This window comes from Salmo salar, chromosome 10 (assembly GCF_965601325.2).
Source record: "Salmo salar chromosome 10, fSalSal1, whole genome shotgun sequence".
In the NCBI taxonomy this organism is placed as follows: Eukaryota; Metazoa; Chordata; class Actinopteri; order Salmoniformes; family Salmonidae; genus Salmo; species Salmo salar.
In genome coordinates this window covers 81,719,407-81,734,568 of record NC_138300.1, presented here as the reverse complement: position 1 = coordinate 81,734,568, position 15,162 = coordinate 81,719,407, and the positions used below count along the sequence as shown (strand labels likewise).

Below are 15,162 nucleotides of genomic sequence, written 5' to 3'. Positions count from 1 at the left end.
CTCGGGGATTCAATCTTGCAACCTTACGGTAAACTAGTCCAACGCTCTAACCACCTGCTTTACATTGCACTCCACGACGAGCCTGCCTGTTATGCGAATGCAGTAAGAAGCCAAGGTAAGTTGCTAGCTAGCATTAAACTTATCTTATAAAAAACAATCAATCAATCATAATCACTAGTTAACTACACATGGTTGATGATATTACTAGTTTATCTAGCCTGTCCTGCGTTGCATATAATCGCTTAGGTACACCTTGCTCCAACCATAAAGATCAATGCCTTTCCTAAAATCAATACAAAAGTATATATTTTTAAACCTGTATATTTAGTTAATATTGCCTGCTAACATGAATTTCTTTTAACTAGGGAAAATGTGTCACTTCTCTTGCAACAGAGTCAGGGTATATGCAGCAGTTTGGGCCGCCTGGCTCGTTGCGAGCTGCGAAGACTATTTCTTCCTAACAAAGACAGCCGACTTCGCCAAACGGGGGATGATTTAACAAAAGCACATTTGCGAAAAAAGCACAATCGTTGCACGACTCTACCTAACCATAAACATCAATGCCTTTCTTAAAATCAATACACAAAAGTATATATTTTTAAACCTGCATATTTAGCTAAAAGAAATCCAGGTTAGCCTGTTGGGGCTAGGGGGCAGTATTGAGAATTTTGAAAAAAATGTGTGCCCATTTTTAACTGCCTCCTACACCAACTCAGAAGCTAGGATATGCATATTATTACCAGATTTGGCTAGAAAACACTCTGAATTTTCTAAAACTGTTTGAATGGTGTCTGTAAGTATAACAAAACTCATATGGCAGGCAAAAACCTGAGAAAAAAAATAATTTTGTGGCTGTACAATTTTCTTTGAGTCATTGTTAATAGATAACACAGTGAGAAGGGATTCATTTCGCACTTCCTACGTATTAGATGTCAACGATCTTTATAAAGTTGTTTGAAGTGTCTATGATGAACAGAGACCGGATGACAAGGAAGAGAAGTTGACCTCCCTGGGATGTCGTCACTTCATTATTGGCTGCACCTGCGCAATCATGTGATGCGAGACATTTTTCAAATACGTTTTTCAAGACACAGGAGAGGTCGGGTTGAAACATTACTGATGTTTCACATTAAAAATGGCTCTAAAGATTGATGCTAAACAACGTTTGACATGTTTGAACGAACGTAAATAGATATTTTTTTGTTACTTTTCGCCGTGACTTCCCCCCCCCCCCCCCCCCCTGCGCTACTTTTTAGTAGCCTACCGAAGCACTAACAACTTGGAGTTATTTGGACATCAATTATGAACTTTGTTGAAAGAAACCACATTTGTTGTGGACATGGGATTCCTGGAAGTGCCAATGGATGAAGATAATCAAAGGTAAGGGATTATTGACAATAGTAATTTTGATATTACATGGTTACAAGATGGTGCTAACCTGTATAGCCTAGCCTATTGTTCTTAGCACAGCACCCGGTTTATTGCAAATTGTGATTTCCCAGTAAAGTTATTTTGAAATCTGGCAATGCAGTAGCATTTACGAAATGTTAAACTATAAATATTTGAATGACAATATTATAATTTACCAATGTTTTCGAATAGTAATTTTGTAAATTGTAACGTTGTTCACCGGAAGCATTTGAGAGAAAAAAAAAATAATCGGAATTTCACCGCTACTGTAAAATGCTGTTTTTGGATATAAATATGAACTTGATGGAACAAAAAATGCATGTATTGTATAACATAATGTCTTAGGAGTGTCATCTGAGGAAGATTGTCAAAGGTTAGTGCATAATTCTAGCTGGTTATCCGCTTTTGGTGACGCCTGTCTTTGAATTGACAAAACATTACACACAGCTATTTTCAATGTACTCTCCTAACATAACCTAACTTTATGCTTTCGCCGTAAAGCCTCTTTGAAATCGGACAATGTGGTTGGATTTAGGAGATGTTTATCTTTCAAATTGTGAGAAATAGTTGATTGTTTGAGAAATTGAAATTATTAGATTCTTGCAGTTTTGAATTTACCGCCATGGTCTCTTGACAATGAATCCCTATACCGGGCACCGATCCCCAAGAGGCAATAGTAACCAGGTGAAATTGTGTCACTTCTCTTGCGTTCATTGCACGCAGAGTCAGGGTATATGCAACAGTTTGGGCCGCCTGGCTCGTTGCAAACTAATTTGCCAGAATTTTACGTAATTATGACATAACATTGAAGGTTGTGCAATGTAACAGGAATATTTAGACTTCGGGATGCCACCCGTTAGATAAAATACGGAACGGTTCCGTATTTCACTGAAAGGAAAAAAGTTTTGTTTTCGAGATGATAGTTTCCGGATTCGACCATATTAATGACCTAAGGCTCGTATTTCTGTGTGTTTATTATATTATAATTAAGTCTATGATTTGATAGAGCAGTCTGACTGAGCGGTTGTAGGCAGCAGCAGGCTCGTAAGCATTCATTCAAACAGCACTTTCGTGCGTTTTGCCAGCATCTCTTTGCTGTGCTTCAAGCATTGCGCGGTTTATGACTTCAAGCCTATCAACTCCCAAGATTAGGCTGGTGTAACCGATGTGAAATGGCTAGCTAGTTAGCGGGTGCGCGCTAATAGCGTTTCAAACGTCACTCACTCTGAGACTTGGAGTAGTTGTTCCCCTTGCTCTGCATGGGTAACGCTGCTTCGAGGGTGGCTGTTGTCGATGTGTTCCTGGTTCGAGCCCAGGTAGGAGCGAGGAGAGGGACGGAAGCTATACTGTTACACTGGCAATACTAAAGTGCCTATAAGAACATCCAATAGTCAAAGGTATATGAAATACAAATTGTATAGAGAGAAAATAGTCCTATAATAACTACAACCTAAAAGTTCTTACCTGGGAATATTGAAGACTCATGTTAAAAGGAACCACCAGCTTTCATATGTTCTCATGTTCTGAGCAAGGAACTTAAACGTTAGCTTTGTTACATGGCACATATTGCACTTTTACTTTTTTCTCCAACACTTTGTTTTTGCATTATTTAAACCAAATTGAACATGTTTCATTATTTATTTGAGGCTAAATTGATTTTATTGATGTATTATATTAAGTTAAAATAAGTGTTCATTCAGTATTGTTGTAATTGTCATTATTACAAATAAAATAAATAAATTGAAAAAAATAATAAAAAAAGAAAAAGAAATTAGATATATTAAAAAAAAAAAGTAAATGTTTTTTTATTATTAATAATATATATATATATATATATATTTTAAATCGGCCGATTAACCGATATCGTTTTTTTTTTTGGTCCTCCAATAATCGGTATCAGTGTTGAAAAAATCATAATCGGTCGACCTCTAATTTTATGAGTGACTTTTTCCTACATAACGTAGGTAGAGCAGATCCAACTATTGTATGGGACACTTTTAGAGGTCATGCAATTCAACAATTATCTTTAAAACAAAAACTATTTAGGTCAAAATAGTTACAATCAAGTATAATCTATTATAGAAAATAAAGCGAATTGGATGGAAAATTATGAAAAATGTACCAAATTCCTTTTGAATCTTGAACATAGAAATGCTACCAAAAAGAGTAATCCATGATTCACCTAATTATGCTTTGAAAGATGAAGCAAAGTACTTTAAGCATACGTTCCCTTTTCAGTCTCCTCCATTTCCACTACTTGAAGGTAACTGTAAGGATTTTTTCCCCAAATAATAGTGTAAAATTAACAGGTGTACAAAAAGACTTGTGCGAGGGCCAAATTGCAGAGGAGGAACTTCTTGACGCAATTAAAGCCTTTAGGCCAGGGACAACTCCAGGGCTGGATAGCATACCAGTTGAGGTACAGTTGAAGTCGGAAGTTTACATACACTTAGGTTGGTGTCATTAAAACTCATTTTTCAACCACTCCACAAATTTCTTGTTAACAAACTATAGTTTTGGCAAGTCAGTTAGGACATCTACTTTGTGCATGAAACAAGTCATTTTTCCAACAATGTTTTAGAGACAGATTATTTCACTTATAATTCACTGCATCACAATTCCAATGGGTCAGAAGTTTACATACAATGTGCCTTTAAACAGCTTGGAAAATTCCAGAAAATGATTTCATGGCTTTAGAAGCTTCTGATAGGCTAACTGACATAATTTGAGTCAATTGGAGGTGTACCTGTGGATGTATTTCAAGGCTTACCTTCAAACTCAGTGCCTCTTTGCTTGACATCATGGGAAAATCAAAAGAAATCAGCCAAGACCTCAGAAAAACAAAATTGTAACCTCCACAAGTCTGTTTCATCCTTGGGAGCATTTTCCAAATGCCTGAAGGTACCACGTTCATCTGTACAAACAATAGTACGCAAGTATAAACACCATGGGACCACGCAGCCGTCATACCACTCAGGAAGGAGACGTGTTGTCTCCTAGAGATGAACGTACTTTGGTGCGAAAAGTGCAAATCAATCCTAGAACAACAGCAAAGGACCTTGTGAAGATGCTGGAGGAAACAGGTACAAAAGTATCTATATCCACAGTAAAACTAGTCCTATATCGACATAACCTGAAAGGCCGCTCAGCAAGGAAGAAGCCACTGCTAAAAAACAGCCATAAAAAAGCCAGACTACGGTTTGCAACTGCACACAGGGACAAAGATCACATTTTTTGGAGAAATGTCCTCTGGTCTGATGAAACAAAAATAGAACTATTTGGCCATAATGACCATCGTTATGTTTGGAGGAAAAAGGGGGAGCCTTGCAAGCCGAAGAACACCACCCCAACCGTGAAGCATGGGGGTGGCAGCATCATGTTGTGGGGGTGCTTTGCTGCAGGAGGGACTGGTGCACTTCACAAAATAGATGGCATCATGAGGTAGGAAAATGATGTGGATATATTGAAGCAACATCAAGACATCAGTCAGGAAGTTAAAGCTTGGTCGCAAATGGGTTTCCAAATGGACAATGACCCCAAGCATACTTCCAAAGTTGTGGCAAAATGGCTTAAGGACAACAAAGTCAAAGTATTGGAGTGGCCATCACAAAGCCCTGACATCAATCCTATAGAAGATTTGTGGGCAGAACTGAAAAAGTGTGTGCGAGTAAGGAGGTCTACAAACCTGACTCCGTTACACCAGCTCTGTCAGGAGGAATGGGCCAAAATTCACCCAACTTATTGTGGGAAGGTTGTGGAAGGCTACCCAAAACATTTGACCCAAGTTAAACAATTTAAAGGCAATGCTACCAAATACTAATTAGGTGTATGTAAAGTTCTGACCCACTGGAAATGTGATGAAAGAAAGTAAAGCTGAAATAAATCAATCATTCTCTCTACTATTATTCTGACATTTCACATTCTTAAAATAAAGTGGTGATCCTAACTGACCTAAGACAGGGAATTGTTACTAGGATTAAATGTCAGGAATTGTAAAAACTGAGTTTAAATGTATTTGGCTAAGGTCTATGTACATTTCCGACTTCAACTCTATGTGTAACATTTTATGATCTACTCAAAGATCAACTATTAACATGTTTTAACCACTCCTATAAAAATGGTCAACTATCAGGTACTCAGCAAGGTTTGAGTTCACTACTACTGAAACAGGACCCAGGTGGTAAATATAATATATACAGTCCATTAAAAAAAACTGGAGGCCCCTTACACTTCAGTGTTGTGATGCAAAAATTGTCAGATATTATTCATCCTAACCAGACAGCTTTTTTAAAAAAAATTTTTACATAGACAATAGTACTTGAAACAATAAAACACTATGAAAAATCGGGAAACCAGGCCTGGTATTCATAGCTGACTTCGAAAAGGATTTTGAAAAAATACGATTGGAATTTATATATAAATGCCTGGAAGATTTTAATTTTGGAAAATCTCTTATACAATGGGTTAAAGTTAAGTATAGTAAGCCCAGGTGCAAAATAGTCAATAATGGCTCCTTCTCAGACCGTATTGAACGGCCATTGAAATGTTAGCTATTAAAATCAGATCCAACAATAATATCAAGGGCCTAGAAATTCAGGGCTTAAAAACAAAAGCTGTCATTATATGCTGATGATTCATGTTCTTTTAAATCCACAATTTGGATCCTTCCACAGTCTCATAGAGGATCTAGATACTTTTTCTAACAGTCAATTAAACCAGCCCAGAATCACTGTTCCCCATTCTCCACCCACCTTTTCCTTTTTCTCGCTTTGTTTCTTCACTGCTGGCTGGTGTGCCTGCCTGGCAGCTGGGGCGTTTGAACATGCAGAACAGGCACACTGCTAAACACTCATCAATTGAACACGACCCTAAAACACCACCGCCTCCCATGCTTAACAACCCCCCCATCTGCACTGTCAATTCACAGCCCAGCTCAGTGCCAACTAGGCGCGTGTGTGTGTGTGTGTGTGTGTGTGTGTGTGTGTGTGTGTGTGTGTGTGTGTGTGTGTGTGTGTGTGTGAGCGACAGAGAGCGCGACACAGAGAGCGCGACAGAGAGAGCGCGACAGAGAGCCAGAGCGAGCCAGCAACACAGAGCGGCGACACAGAGCGAGGCGGCGACACAGAGCGAGGCGGCGACACAGAGCGAGGCGGCGACACAGAGCGAGGCGGCGACACAGAGCGAGAGCAGAGCGACACAGAGCGAGAGCAGAGCGGCGACACAGAGCGAGAGCAGAGCGGCGACACAGAGCGAGAGCAGAGCGGCGACACAGAGCGAGAGCAGAGCGGCGACACAGAGCGAGAGCAGAGCGGCGACACAGAGCGAGAGCAGAGCGGCGACACAGAGCGAGAGCAGAGCGGCGACACAGAGCGAGAGCAGAGCGGCGACACAGAGCGAGAGCAGAGTGACACATAATACTGTAGTTATTGTTTGCTTTTCTAAAGTCGATCAACCTTGCCAGCTAATACTCTAACTTGAAATTACTTCTTGGTAGCAAGTTATGAGGTTGGGAACCTACAGTGTTTCTGGGCTAGCTAAAACCAACACCATGAATGTGGCTAGTAGTATTCTGAGGGGGCATGTGTCCCTGTGCCCCATATGGGCATGACAGCACGCACACACATCTATTTTTCTCTGTACGCTCAGAGGCCAGTACTGAGAAAGGCCCACTTCACTGTAAAGGAATCTGTTAAAAATACATCACAGATATCAGTTCTGTTCCGAGTTCTGGACTAGTGAGCAGCACTGCCCTGTCCTACATCGGCACATCTGAACAGCACAGACAGAGAAAGAGAAAGAGCCAGCACTGATCCATCTCCCCTTAATCACCACCACCGTCTCTGTCCCTCTCCTCAGTCTGCCTCGGTTCTCTATGCAGTGAATCAAAGACGCTATGATGGGCCCTAGTTATGTCCAGGGATCACTGATGAGCTGAACTGTCCCAGTCATTCACACAGATGACACATAATGTCTGGGTCTATCAGAGCACTTCCTGTCAATCAGCTGGCACTCAGTACATTGATTAGAATGGGGGGGGGGGGGGGGGTTCAGATAGACAAAATGATTGCGGACAAAGGACATTATTGCAAAGATGCCTAACCTTGATTATCTCATGATTATAGTAAAATGGTGGGGGTATGATACATTCCTCAATGCGGCACCTGTCTGTAACTTATCACAATGAGAGGTCCAAGGCCTGTCATTAGTTGAGTAGCAGTAATCAAACAGATAGATGGATGGATACCCACCAGCCAGACATAGTGAAGTCCCTATAGAGCATCCTCTTCCCCACCTCCTTCCTCTGTACTCGTCTGGGGAACTCCAGATGTGTAAACTCTCCCCCTAACAGGTGTGGCTGCATGTAGGCCTTCACATAGAAAGAGGAGAGAGAGCAGCGTGAAGAGATTGTCTTCCTATCCCCTGGGAATGCCAGTCAATTAAACCAGCGTACACACCAGGCAAAAGAGCAAAGCTTAGTAACTGTCAGTGAGAAACTGAGCAGACCTGGGTTCAAATACTATTTGAAATCTTAAAAATAGTAGTTTCTCTACTCTGATGAGATAAGTGGGGTTTGCTCTTTTTTGTCTATTGGTTCCATTGTGCCAGTCAGGCTCAATCAAGGCCAGCTAAAATATTTGAAATGATTTCAAATACTATTTGAACCCAGGTCTGGGACAGAGAACAGCCCAGGTTCACTGTGATTCAGGGGGTTGTGGTAGAGTTCATCCTCTTGCCAGGAACTGTGGGCGTTATTTCACCAGGTAGGAAAGCTAAGCATAGTGAATGTCTGAACAGGGAGGGGAGGTCATGCATTGTGATACAGTGTCTGTTGAGTTCCTCCTCTTACCAGGAACTGCAAGCGCTGCCTCTCTGACTCGGGTGTGAACTCTGTAGACATGGGGATAACCTCTCCACCTCGGATAATGATTGCTCTGTGCAGGACAAAGCAATCCGTGTTAATTCAAACAGTTTGAGTGTTTATTGCAGTGTGGGCGTGTGTCTGTGTGTCTCACCTGCTGTCCCCGGCATTTCCAACGTAGAGCTTTCTGAGTAAAAAGAGCGCACACAGAGCAGTACAGCCTCCTGAGACGTTAAACACAGCCTTGTCTCTCTCAATCTGGGCATCCTGAAAACCAAACACAACAACACATAAATACACATATACACTGGGAGTACAAAACATTAGGAACACCTACCTAACAGTTCCACCCCCTTTTTGACTAAGAACAGCCTCAGTTTGTTGGGGCATGGACTCTACAAGGTATCGAAACCTTTCCACAGGGATGCGGGCCCATATTGACTCCAATGCTTCCCACAGTTGTGTCAAGTTGTCTGGATGTTCGTTGGTGGGGGACCATTCTTGATGCACACGGATTCACCTGGTCAGTCTATGTCATGGTAAAGAGCAGGTGTTCCTAATGTTTTGTACACTCAGTGTACATATACATGTCATAATAACACAACAACACATACATATATCATAAATACACATGAAAACATACACTACCAATCATAAAAGGAAACACTTTCCCCCCCACTACAATATAGCACATAAGGACCTGCTATGGATCAAAATCCTTGCTACAGTAACGTACTGTACATAACATGAGCGGAATACGTCAAGGAGCGATAAAAAGAAATGGAAACCTAAAGACGAGGTGAAGTTTGAGGGAGTAATCCTTATTACACGGCTTAATTAGGTCGATTATTTTAGCAGTAATTAAACCAAGATAATTATTTGTACAAATTAAAAAACATCTATGATATTAATTAGATGAATAATTCATCGGTCACTGAATTAATCAAAAAGCCAATATAAAAAAAAGTTAAACCAACCAAGCTATAGCTCTCTACCTATATATTATGTACGCTCACTAGTTCACAAGTTAATCCTTCGTTATCTAAAACTATTGTAAAAGTGTCACGGAAGAGTTGAATTGGTTTGAAGCGCAGCCGGAGCCTCTCTCATATTTCTGTAGCGTGAAGCAGCTTGATGTACAAGTACACCCCCTGGACAGGACGCTCGTCTATCATGGTCAACGATCCTACTCTGAGACGTTGGCTGTATAAATACAGGCCGAGACCAGGAGGCGATGAGTAAAAACGTGTGTATCTTGGGTTATAGCAATGTCATGAGTCTCTAGCACTATGTTAAGAGTGACAAAATAATGTCCGCTAATTTACTCTGTCCCTAGCTTGTAGTCCCCTGTGGAAAACACACTCACGCTAGAGCACTCTGCCTTGCGCTCTTCTGCTGGCTATCAACTATCTGATGAAGCACACTGTGTGTGTTTCTGTGTAACAAGGCCCTAGCGACACCCCAGCACCCTCTACCCTGGCCCCACCACTGCTGTCACCTTGGAGGAGAAACACATTGCTCAGGAATGTGTGTGTGTGTGTGTTAGGGAGGGGGAACTTAGTGAACAAAATGTGTCCTTCACCGAGGGTAAGTTATGACTCTGTAGCAGTGCATACCTACGTATCCTGCTATCAAACGCCTGTGGCTGCAGGGGTAAGTTATGACTCTGTAGCAGTGCATACCTACGTATCCTGCTATCAAACGCCTGTGGCTACAGGGGTAAGTTATGACTCTGTAGCAGTGCATACCTACGTATCCTGCTATCAAACGCCTGTGGCTACAGGGGTAAGTTATGACTCTGTATCAGTGCATACCTACGTATCCTGCTATCAAACGCTTGTGGCTGCAGGGGTAAGTTATGACTCTGTAGCAGTGCATACCTACGTATCCTGCTATCAAATGCCTGTGGCAAGTTATGACTCTGTAGCAGTGCATACCTACGTATCCTGCTATCAAACGCCTGTGGCTGCAGGGGTAAGTTATTACTCTGTAGCAGTGCATACCTACGTATCCTGCTATCAAACGCCTGTGGCTGCAGGGAGGAAAGGCTTCAATAATGAAAATGTCTGCATAAACAACTAGCTACACCCCCGCCCCTACAAAAACTGTTTTTAACACCCTTGCCTATCTTGCACTAACACTCGCACTTGTCTCGTCTCGTCTCACTAGAGCTGATTTAATGAGGACATTTTTGTTGTTTACTATGACTGGGATATGTAGTTGTCTCACCTAGCCACCTTAAGACGAATGAACTGTAATACAATGTAAATCAAAGTTCATGTGTCACGTGCACAGGATACAGGGTGTAAATGATACAGTGAAACGCTTACCGCAAGCTCTCCTCAACAGTGCAGTACACATTCAAATCGCTCTCATCTGCTAAATGATTAAAATAGGTCAATGCAAGACAACAGTTAGGATTACGGTTTGCACCCTATTGCAGGTTCATTTGACTGCAGCTTTAGTAGGGTCTATACACAGTACATGTCTTTACAGGGCGGAAGACTAGGCCAAAAATCGGATCTCCCCCAGTTATTTATGTCCTTCTCAATGTAAACAGTGTCGTCATCGTGAGCCACGTTTCTTTTTTATGCTTACACATCTCCGTGTTTATTAGGCTCTGGCAGCCTCCTCCAGAAACGGCCCGTGGGGGTGATTCATGTCAACCTGAGAACTACAATCAGAGCCAGTGGTTATCCCAGATGAGATAAGAGAGGGGTAAAACTAGTCTGAATTATGCACCACCATCACCCAAATCAGTGACAGATTTCACTTGAGAATGAGGTTCATTAAAAATAAGAAGCAAGATTAACGAAGAGATGGGGAGCAAAGCTCCAGACAAGAGCCAGAGGGGATGAGGAACAAAAAAAAAAAAAGATGGGAGGGAAGAGGGATACGAATTGCCTTGTGCCTGTGAAATAGAGTGAAGAGCGAGAGAGAGGCAGAGAATAGCTTTATCACGCTATGAAATCAAGTATAGGAACGAGCTGAATATACTGTGGAATATTATGGTGAAGGTTTTTGACTCTATAATAGACTGCTATTAGATCAAAAGGCAAAAATCTGCATAACATACACTCAACTGCATCGACGCTACAGTGAATGTCTTTTTGATGAAATTGTGCATTTATATATAGACGTTTAATCTTAAATCCTTGTACGTCACACATTCATTACAACACAATCGTTAAGCATCGACACAGTCTGAAATGTGCACAGGTGCATGGGAAATGGTGCATTATTACAGTTGATAGTTTGGGATGACAGTCTAGACTTGGAAAATTACACCAACTCACTCAATGGATGGCCGCACACTGCCATCTAGTGGTGATGACGAGGAAAACAACAGCTACTGCTGCAGTACCCAGGTTTGTCTGAAGTTAAGCGAGTTATTGTAAGGAGTTGTGTGAAACAGATGAGACTAAAATGCAGTTGGCACTCTAAGTGATCAGCATTTCAGACTTAGATTGTATCAGTGGACTAGACACCAGGTGGTGAACTCTCTTAGCTCTCAAGAAAGGAAACACAACAGCAGAATTTAGCGAGTGCCAAAATTTGTCTTGAAGCCAAAGCCAGAATCCTCAATAACAAGATGAAACAATGAGGCTAATAACCAATGACCTTTCTGACTCCTCATTGGCCAAAGCCTGTCAAGACCACACTCTTAGATTGGCTGTGTGTCCGACCACTGGGCCGCTCAGTGAGCTAAGTCGAAGTCCACACATCCTCTTACAGCACCACAACCAGATGGTGAGCAGCTCTGAAACCTTTTTGGCCCTGTGGGTTAGAAGGGGAAAAAGTCCATAAATCATGCGGCTGTGGACTGACTGGCACCATATGCTGCTGATTTGAGGAACAGTCACAGATAATGGATTAGAGAGACTGGGAGGGGGGCAACGCGCTGACGCTAAACACAGCCTTATCACTGGCAGCCAGCTGTTAGACGCCACTCAACTCTCAGTGCCAAAGAGCTGCTGAGGAAAGCAGACACAGCTAAAGATCGAGTTAATTCAAATCAAACCTGGAGCTACGACCCATTAATCTATTTCAGACATACAGTTGAAGTCGGACGTTTACATACACCTTAGCCAAATACATTTATATTCAGTTTTTCACAATTCCTGACATTTAATCCTAGTAACAATTCCCTGTCTTAGGTCAGTTAGGATCACCACTTTATTTTAAGAATGTGAAATGTCAGAATAATAGTAGAGAGAATAATTTATTTCATCACATTCCCAGTGGGTCAGAAGTTTACATACACTCAATTGCCTTTAAATTGTTTAACTTGGGTCAACGATGATGTCTGGAGATGTTGCTTCAATATATCCACAATTTTCCTGCCTCATGATGCCATCTATTTTGGGAAGTGCACCAGTCCCTCCTGCAGCAATGCACCCCCACAACATGATGCTGCCACCCCCATGCTTCACGTTTGGGATGGTGTTCTTCGGGTTGCAAGCATCCACTTTTTCCTCCAAACATAACAATGGTCATTATGGTCAAACAGTTCTATTTTTGTTTCATCAGACCAGAGGACATTTCTCCAAAAAGTTCAATCTTTGTCCCCATGTGCAGTTGCAAACCGTAGTCTGGCTTTTTTATGGCGGTTTTGCAGCAGTGGCTTCTTCCTTGCTGAGCGGCCTTTCAGGTTATGTCGATAGAATTCTGTGGCCCATGGTGTTTAGACTTGTGTACTATTGTTTGTACAGATGAACGTGGTACTTTCAGGCGTTTGGAAATTGCTCCCAATGATGAACCAGACTTGCGGAGGTCTACAATTGGTTTTCTGAGGGCTTGGCTAAGTTCTTTTGATTTTCCCATGATGTCAAGCAAAGAGGCACTGAGTTTGAAGGTAGGCCTTGAAATACATCCACTGGTACACCTCCAATTGCATATCTTCAGAAAAAAAAAAATGTAATTGCCAAGATGCCGCTGATCAATGCATATCGGCTAAGCAGACAATGATGGGAATGAGGGGAGCGCTGCAATGTCTCTTACAATGAATGTGCAGTATGCTGCAGCAACTGATGCTGCAGTGTCCCTTATATACTGTAATTAACGCATGATGGTTAGTATGTTCTTTCAGACCAGGGCTGAATTCACCAGGGCACAACATAGTGGAACGTTCAGATAGAAATAGATAATGTACAACAGACATGCCTGTCTCAGATGTAGAACAGGGAATCACATCGACTCTATTCATGACATTTCTATCTGCAACAATCCACAATGTTAACCTACTGAACATGGCAATGAACTCACCATCTCTTTGAAGGCATTCTCGATGGCTCCCATCACCAGGCTCTCATGATGGACCTTCTTCTCTGTGAAGAACCTGGTGGAAGGGGGGTGACTGGGGGAGCCGGGTGCCCCTGCGGCCCCCCGCAGTGAGGCGGTCCTGGTGATGCCCCTGTGGGTGGTGGGGGTGAGGTTGTGGTTGGTGGGCTCTTCCCCGTGGATGATGGGGACCAGCTGGGCCGGGTTCCTCAGGACATCCAGGACCTCTCGGAGGTGTTCTACGATGTGGTGCTGGAGCAGCTTAGACGCCACCACCGCCGCCCCTGAGCCCGCATGGCCGTCAAACAGCCCCCAGTAGTGGAAGGTCAGTCCGGGCACTGCATCCTGGACACACAAACACAGACACACACATTTTGCAATGTCAAAAGCTGGCACGCAAAGACACACACAGGAGAATAAGTAGAACAAAACACAAACAATTAGCCAAACCAAAAAATATTGAATTTACAATGTTATATATAAACTCAGCAAAAAAAGAAACGTTCCTTTTCAAGATCCTGTCTTTAATAGATAATTCGTAAAAATCCAAATAACTTCACAGATCTTCATTGTAAAGTGTTTAAACACTGTTTCCCCATGCTTGTTCAATGAACCATAAACAATTAATGAACATGCACCTGTGGAACGGTCGTTAAGACACTAACAGCTTACAGACGGTAGGCAATTAAGGTCACAACTTAGGACACTAAAGAGGCCTTTCTACTGACTCCGAAAAACACCAAAAGAAAGATGCCCAGGGTCCCTGCTCATCTGCGTGAATGTGCCTTAGGCATGCTGCAAGGAGGCATGAGGACTGCAGCTGTGGCCAGGGCAATAAATTGCAATGTCCGTACTGTGAGACGCCTAAGACAGCGCTACAGGGAGACAGGACAGACAGCTGATCGTCCTCGCAGTGGCAGACCACGTGTAACAACACCTGCACAGGATCGGTACATCCGAACATCACACCTGCGGGACAGGTATAGGACGGCAACAACAACTGCCAGAGATACACCAGGAACGCACAATCCCTCCATCAGTGCTCAGACTGTCCGCAATAGGCTGAGAGAGGCTGGATTGATGGCTTGTAGGCCTGTTGTAAGGCAGGTCCTCACCAGACATCACCGGCAACAATGTCACCTATGGGCACAAACCCACCGTCACTGGACCAGAAATGAATGGCAAAAATTGCTCTTCACTGATGAGTCGCGGTTTTGTCTCACCAGGGGTGATGGTCAGATTCGCATTTATCGTCGAAGGAATGAGCGTTACACCGAAGCCTGTACTCTGGAGCGGGATCGATTTGGAGGTGGAGGGTCCGTCATGGTCTGGGGCGGTGTGTCACAGCATCACCCGACAGAGCTTGTTGTCATTGCAGGCTATCTCAACACTGTGTGTTACAGGGAAGACATCCTCCTCCCTCATGTGGTATCCTCCAGCATGACAATGCCACCAGCCATACTGCTTGTTCGGTGCGTGATTTCCTGCAAGACAGGAATGTCAGTCTTCTGCCATGGCCAGCAAAGAGCCCGGATCTCAATCCCATTGAGCGAGTCTGGGACCTGTTGGATCAGAGGGTGAGGGCTAGGGCCACTCCCCCTAGAAATGTCTGA

The 15,162-nt window shown here is 42.8% G+C and overlaps 1 protein-coding gene across 2 annotated transcripts in view; it reads right to left on the bottom strand.

The window, feature by feature from the left end:
• Nucleotides 1-15,162, bottom strand: part of LOC106560995 (protein phosphatase 1H) — a 63,626-nt gene that overhangs the window by 23,223 nt on the left and 25,241 nt on the right. For both annotated transcript variants that reach the window (XR_006757001.2, XM_014124510.3), the window contains exons 3-6: nucleotides 13,535-13,894; nucleotides 8,424-8,536; nucleotides 8,258-8,342; nucleotides 7,659-7,777 (exon numbers count right to left, since the gene is read on the bottom strand). Coding sequence is in view for 1 of the 2 variants with exons in the window: in XM_014124510.3 (XP_013979985.1) it covers nucleotides 7,659-7,777; nucleotides 8,258-8,342; nucleotides 8,424-8,536; nucleotides 13,535-13,894 (677 nt within the window). In the remaining variant the exon portion in view is untranslated. The remainder of the gene's footprint in view (nucleotides 1-7,658; nucleotides 7,778-8,257; nucleotides 8,343-8,423; nucleotides 8,537-13,534; nucleotides 13,895-15,162) is intronic.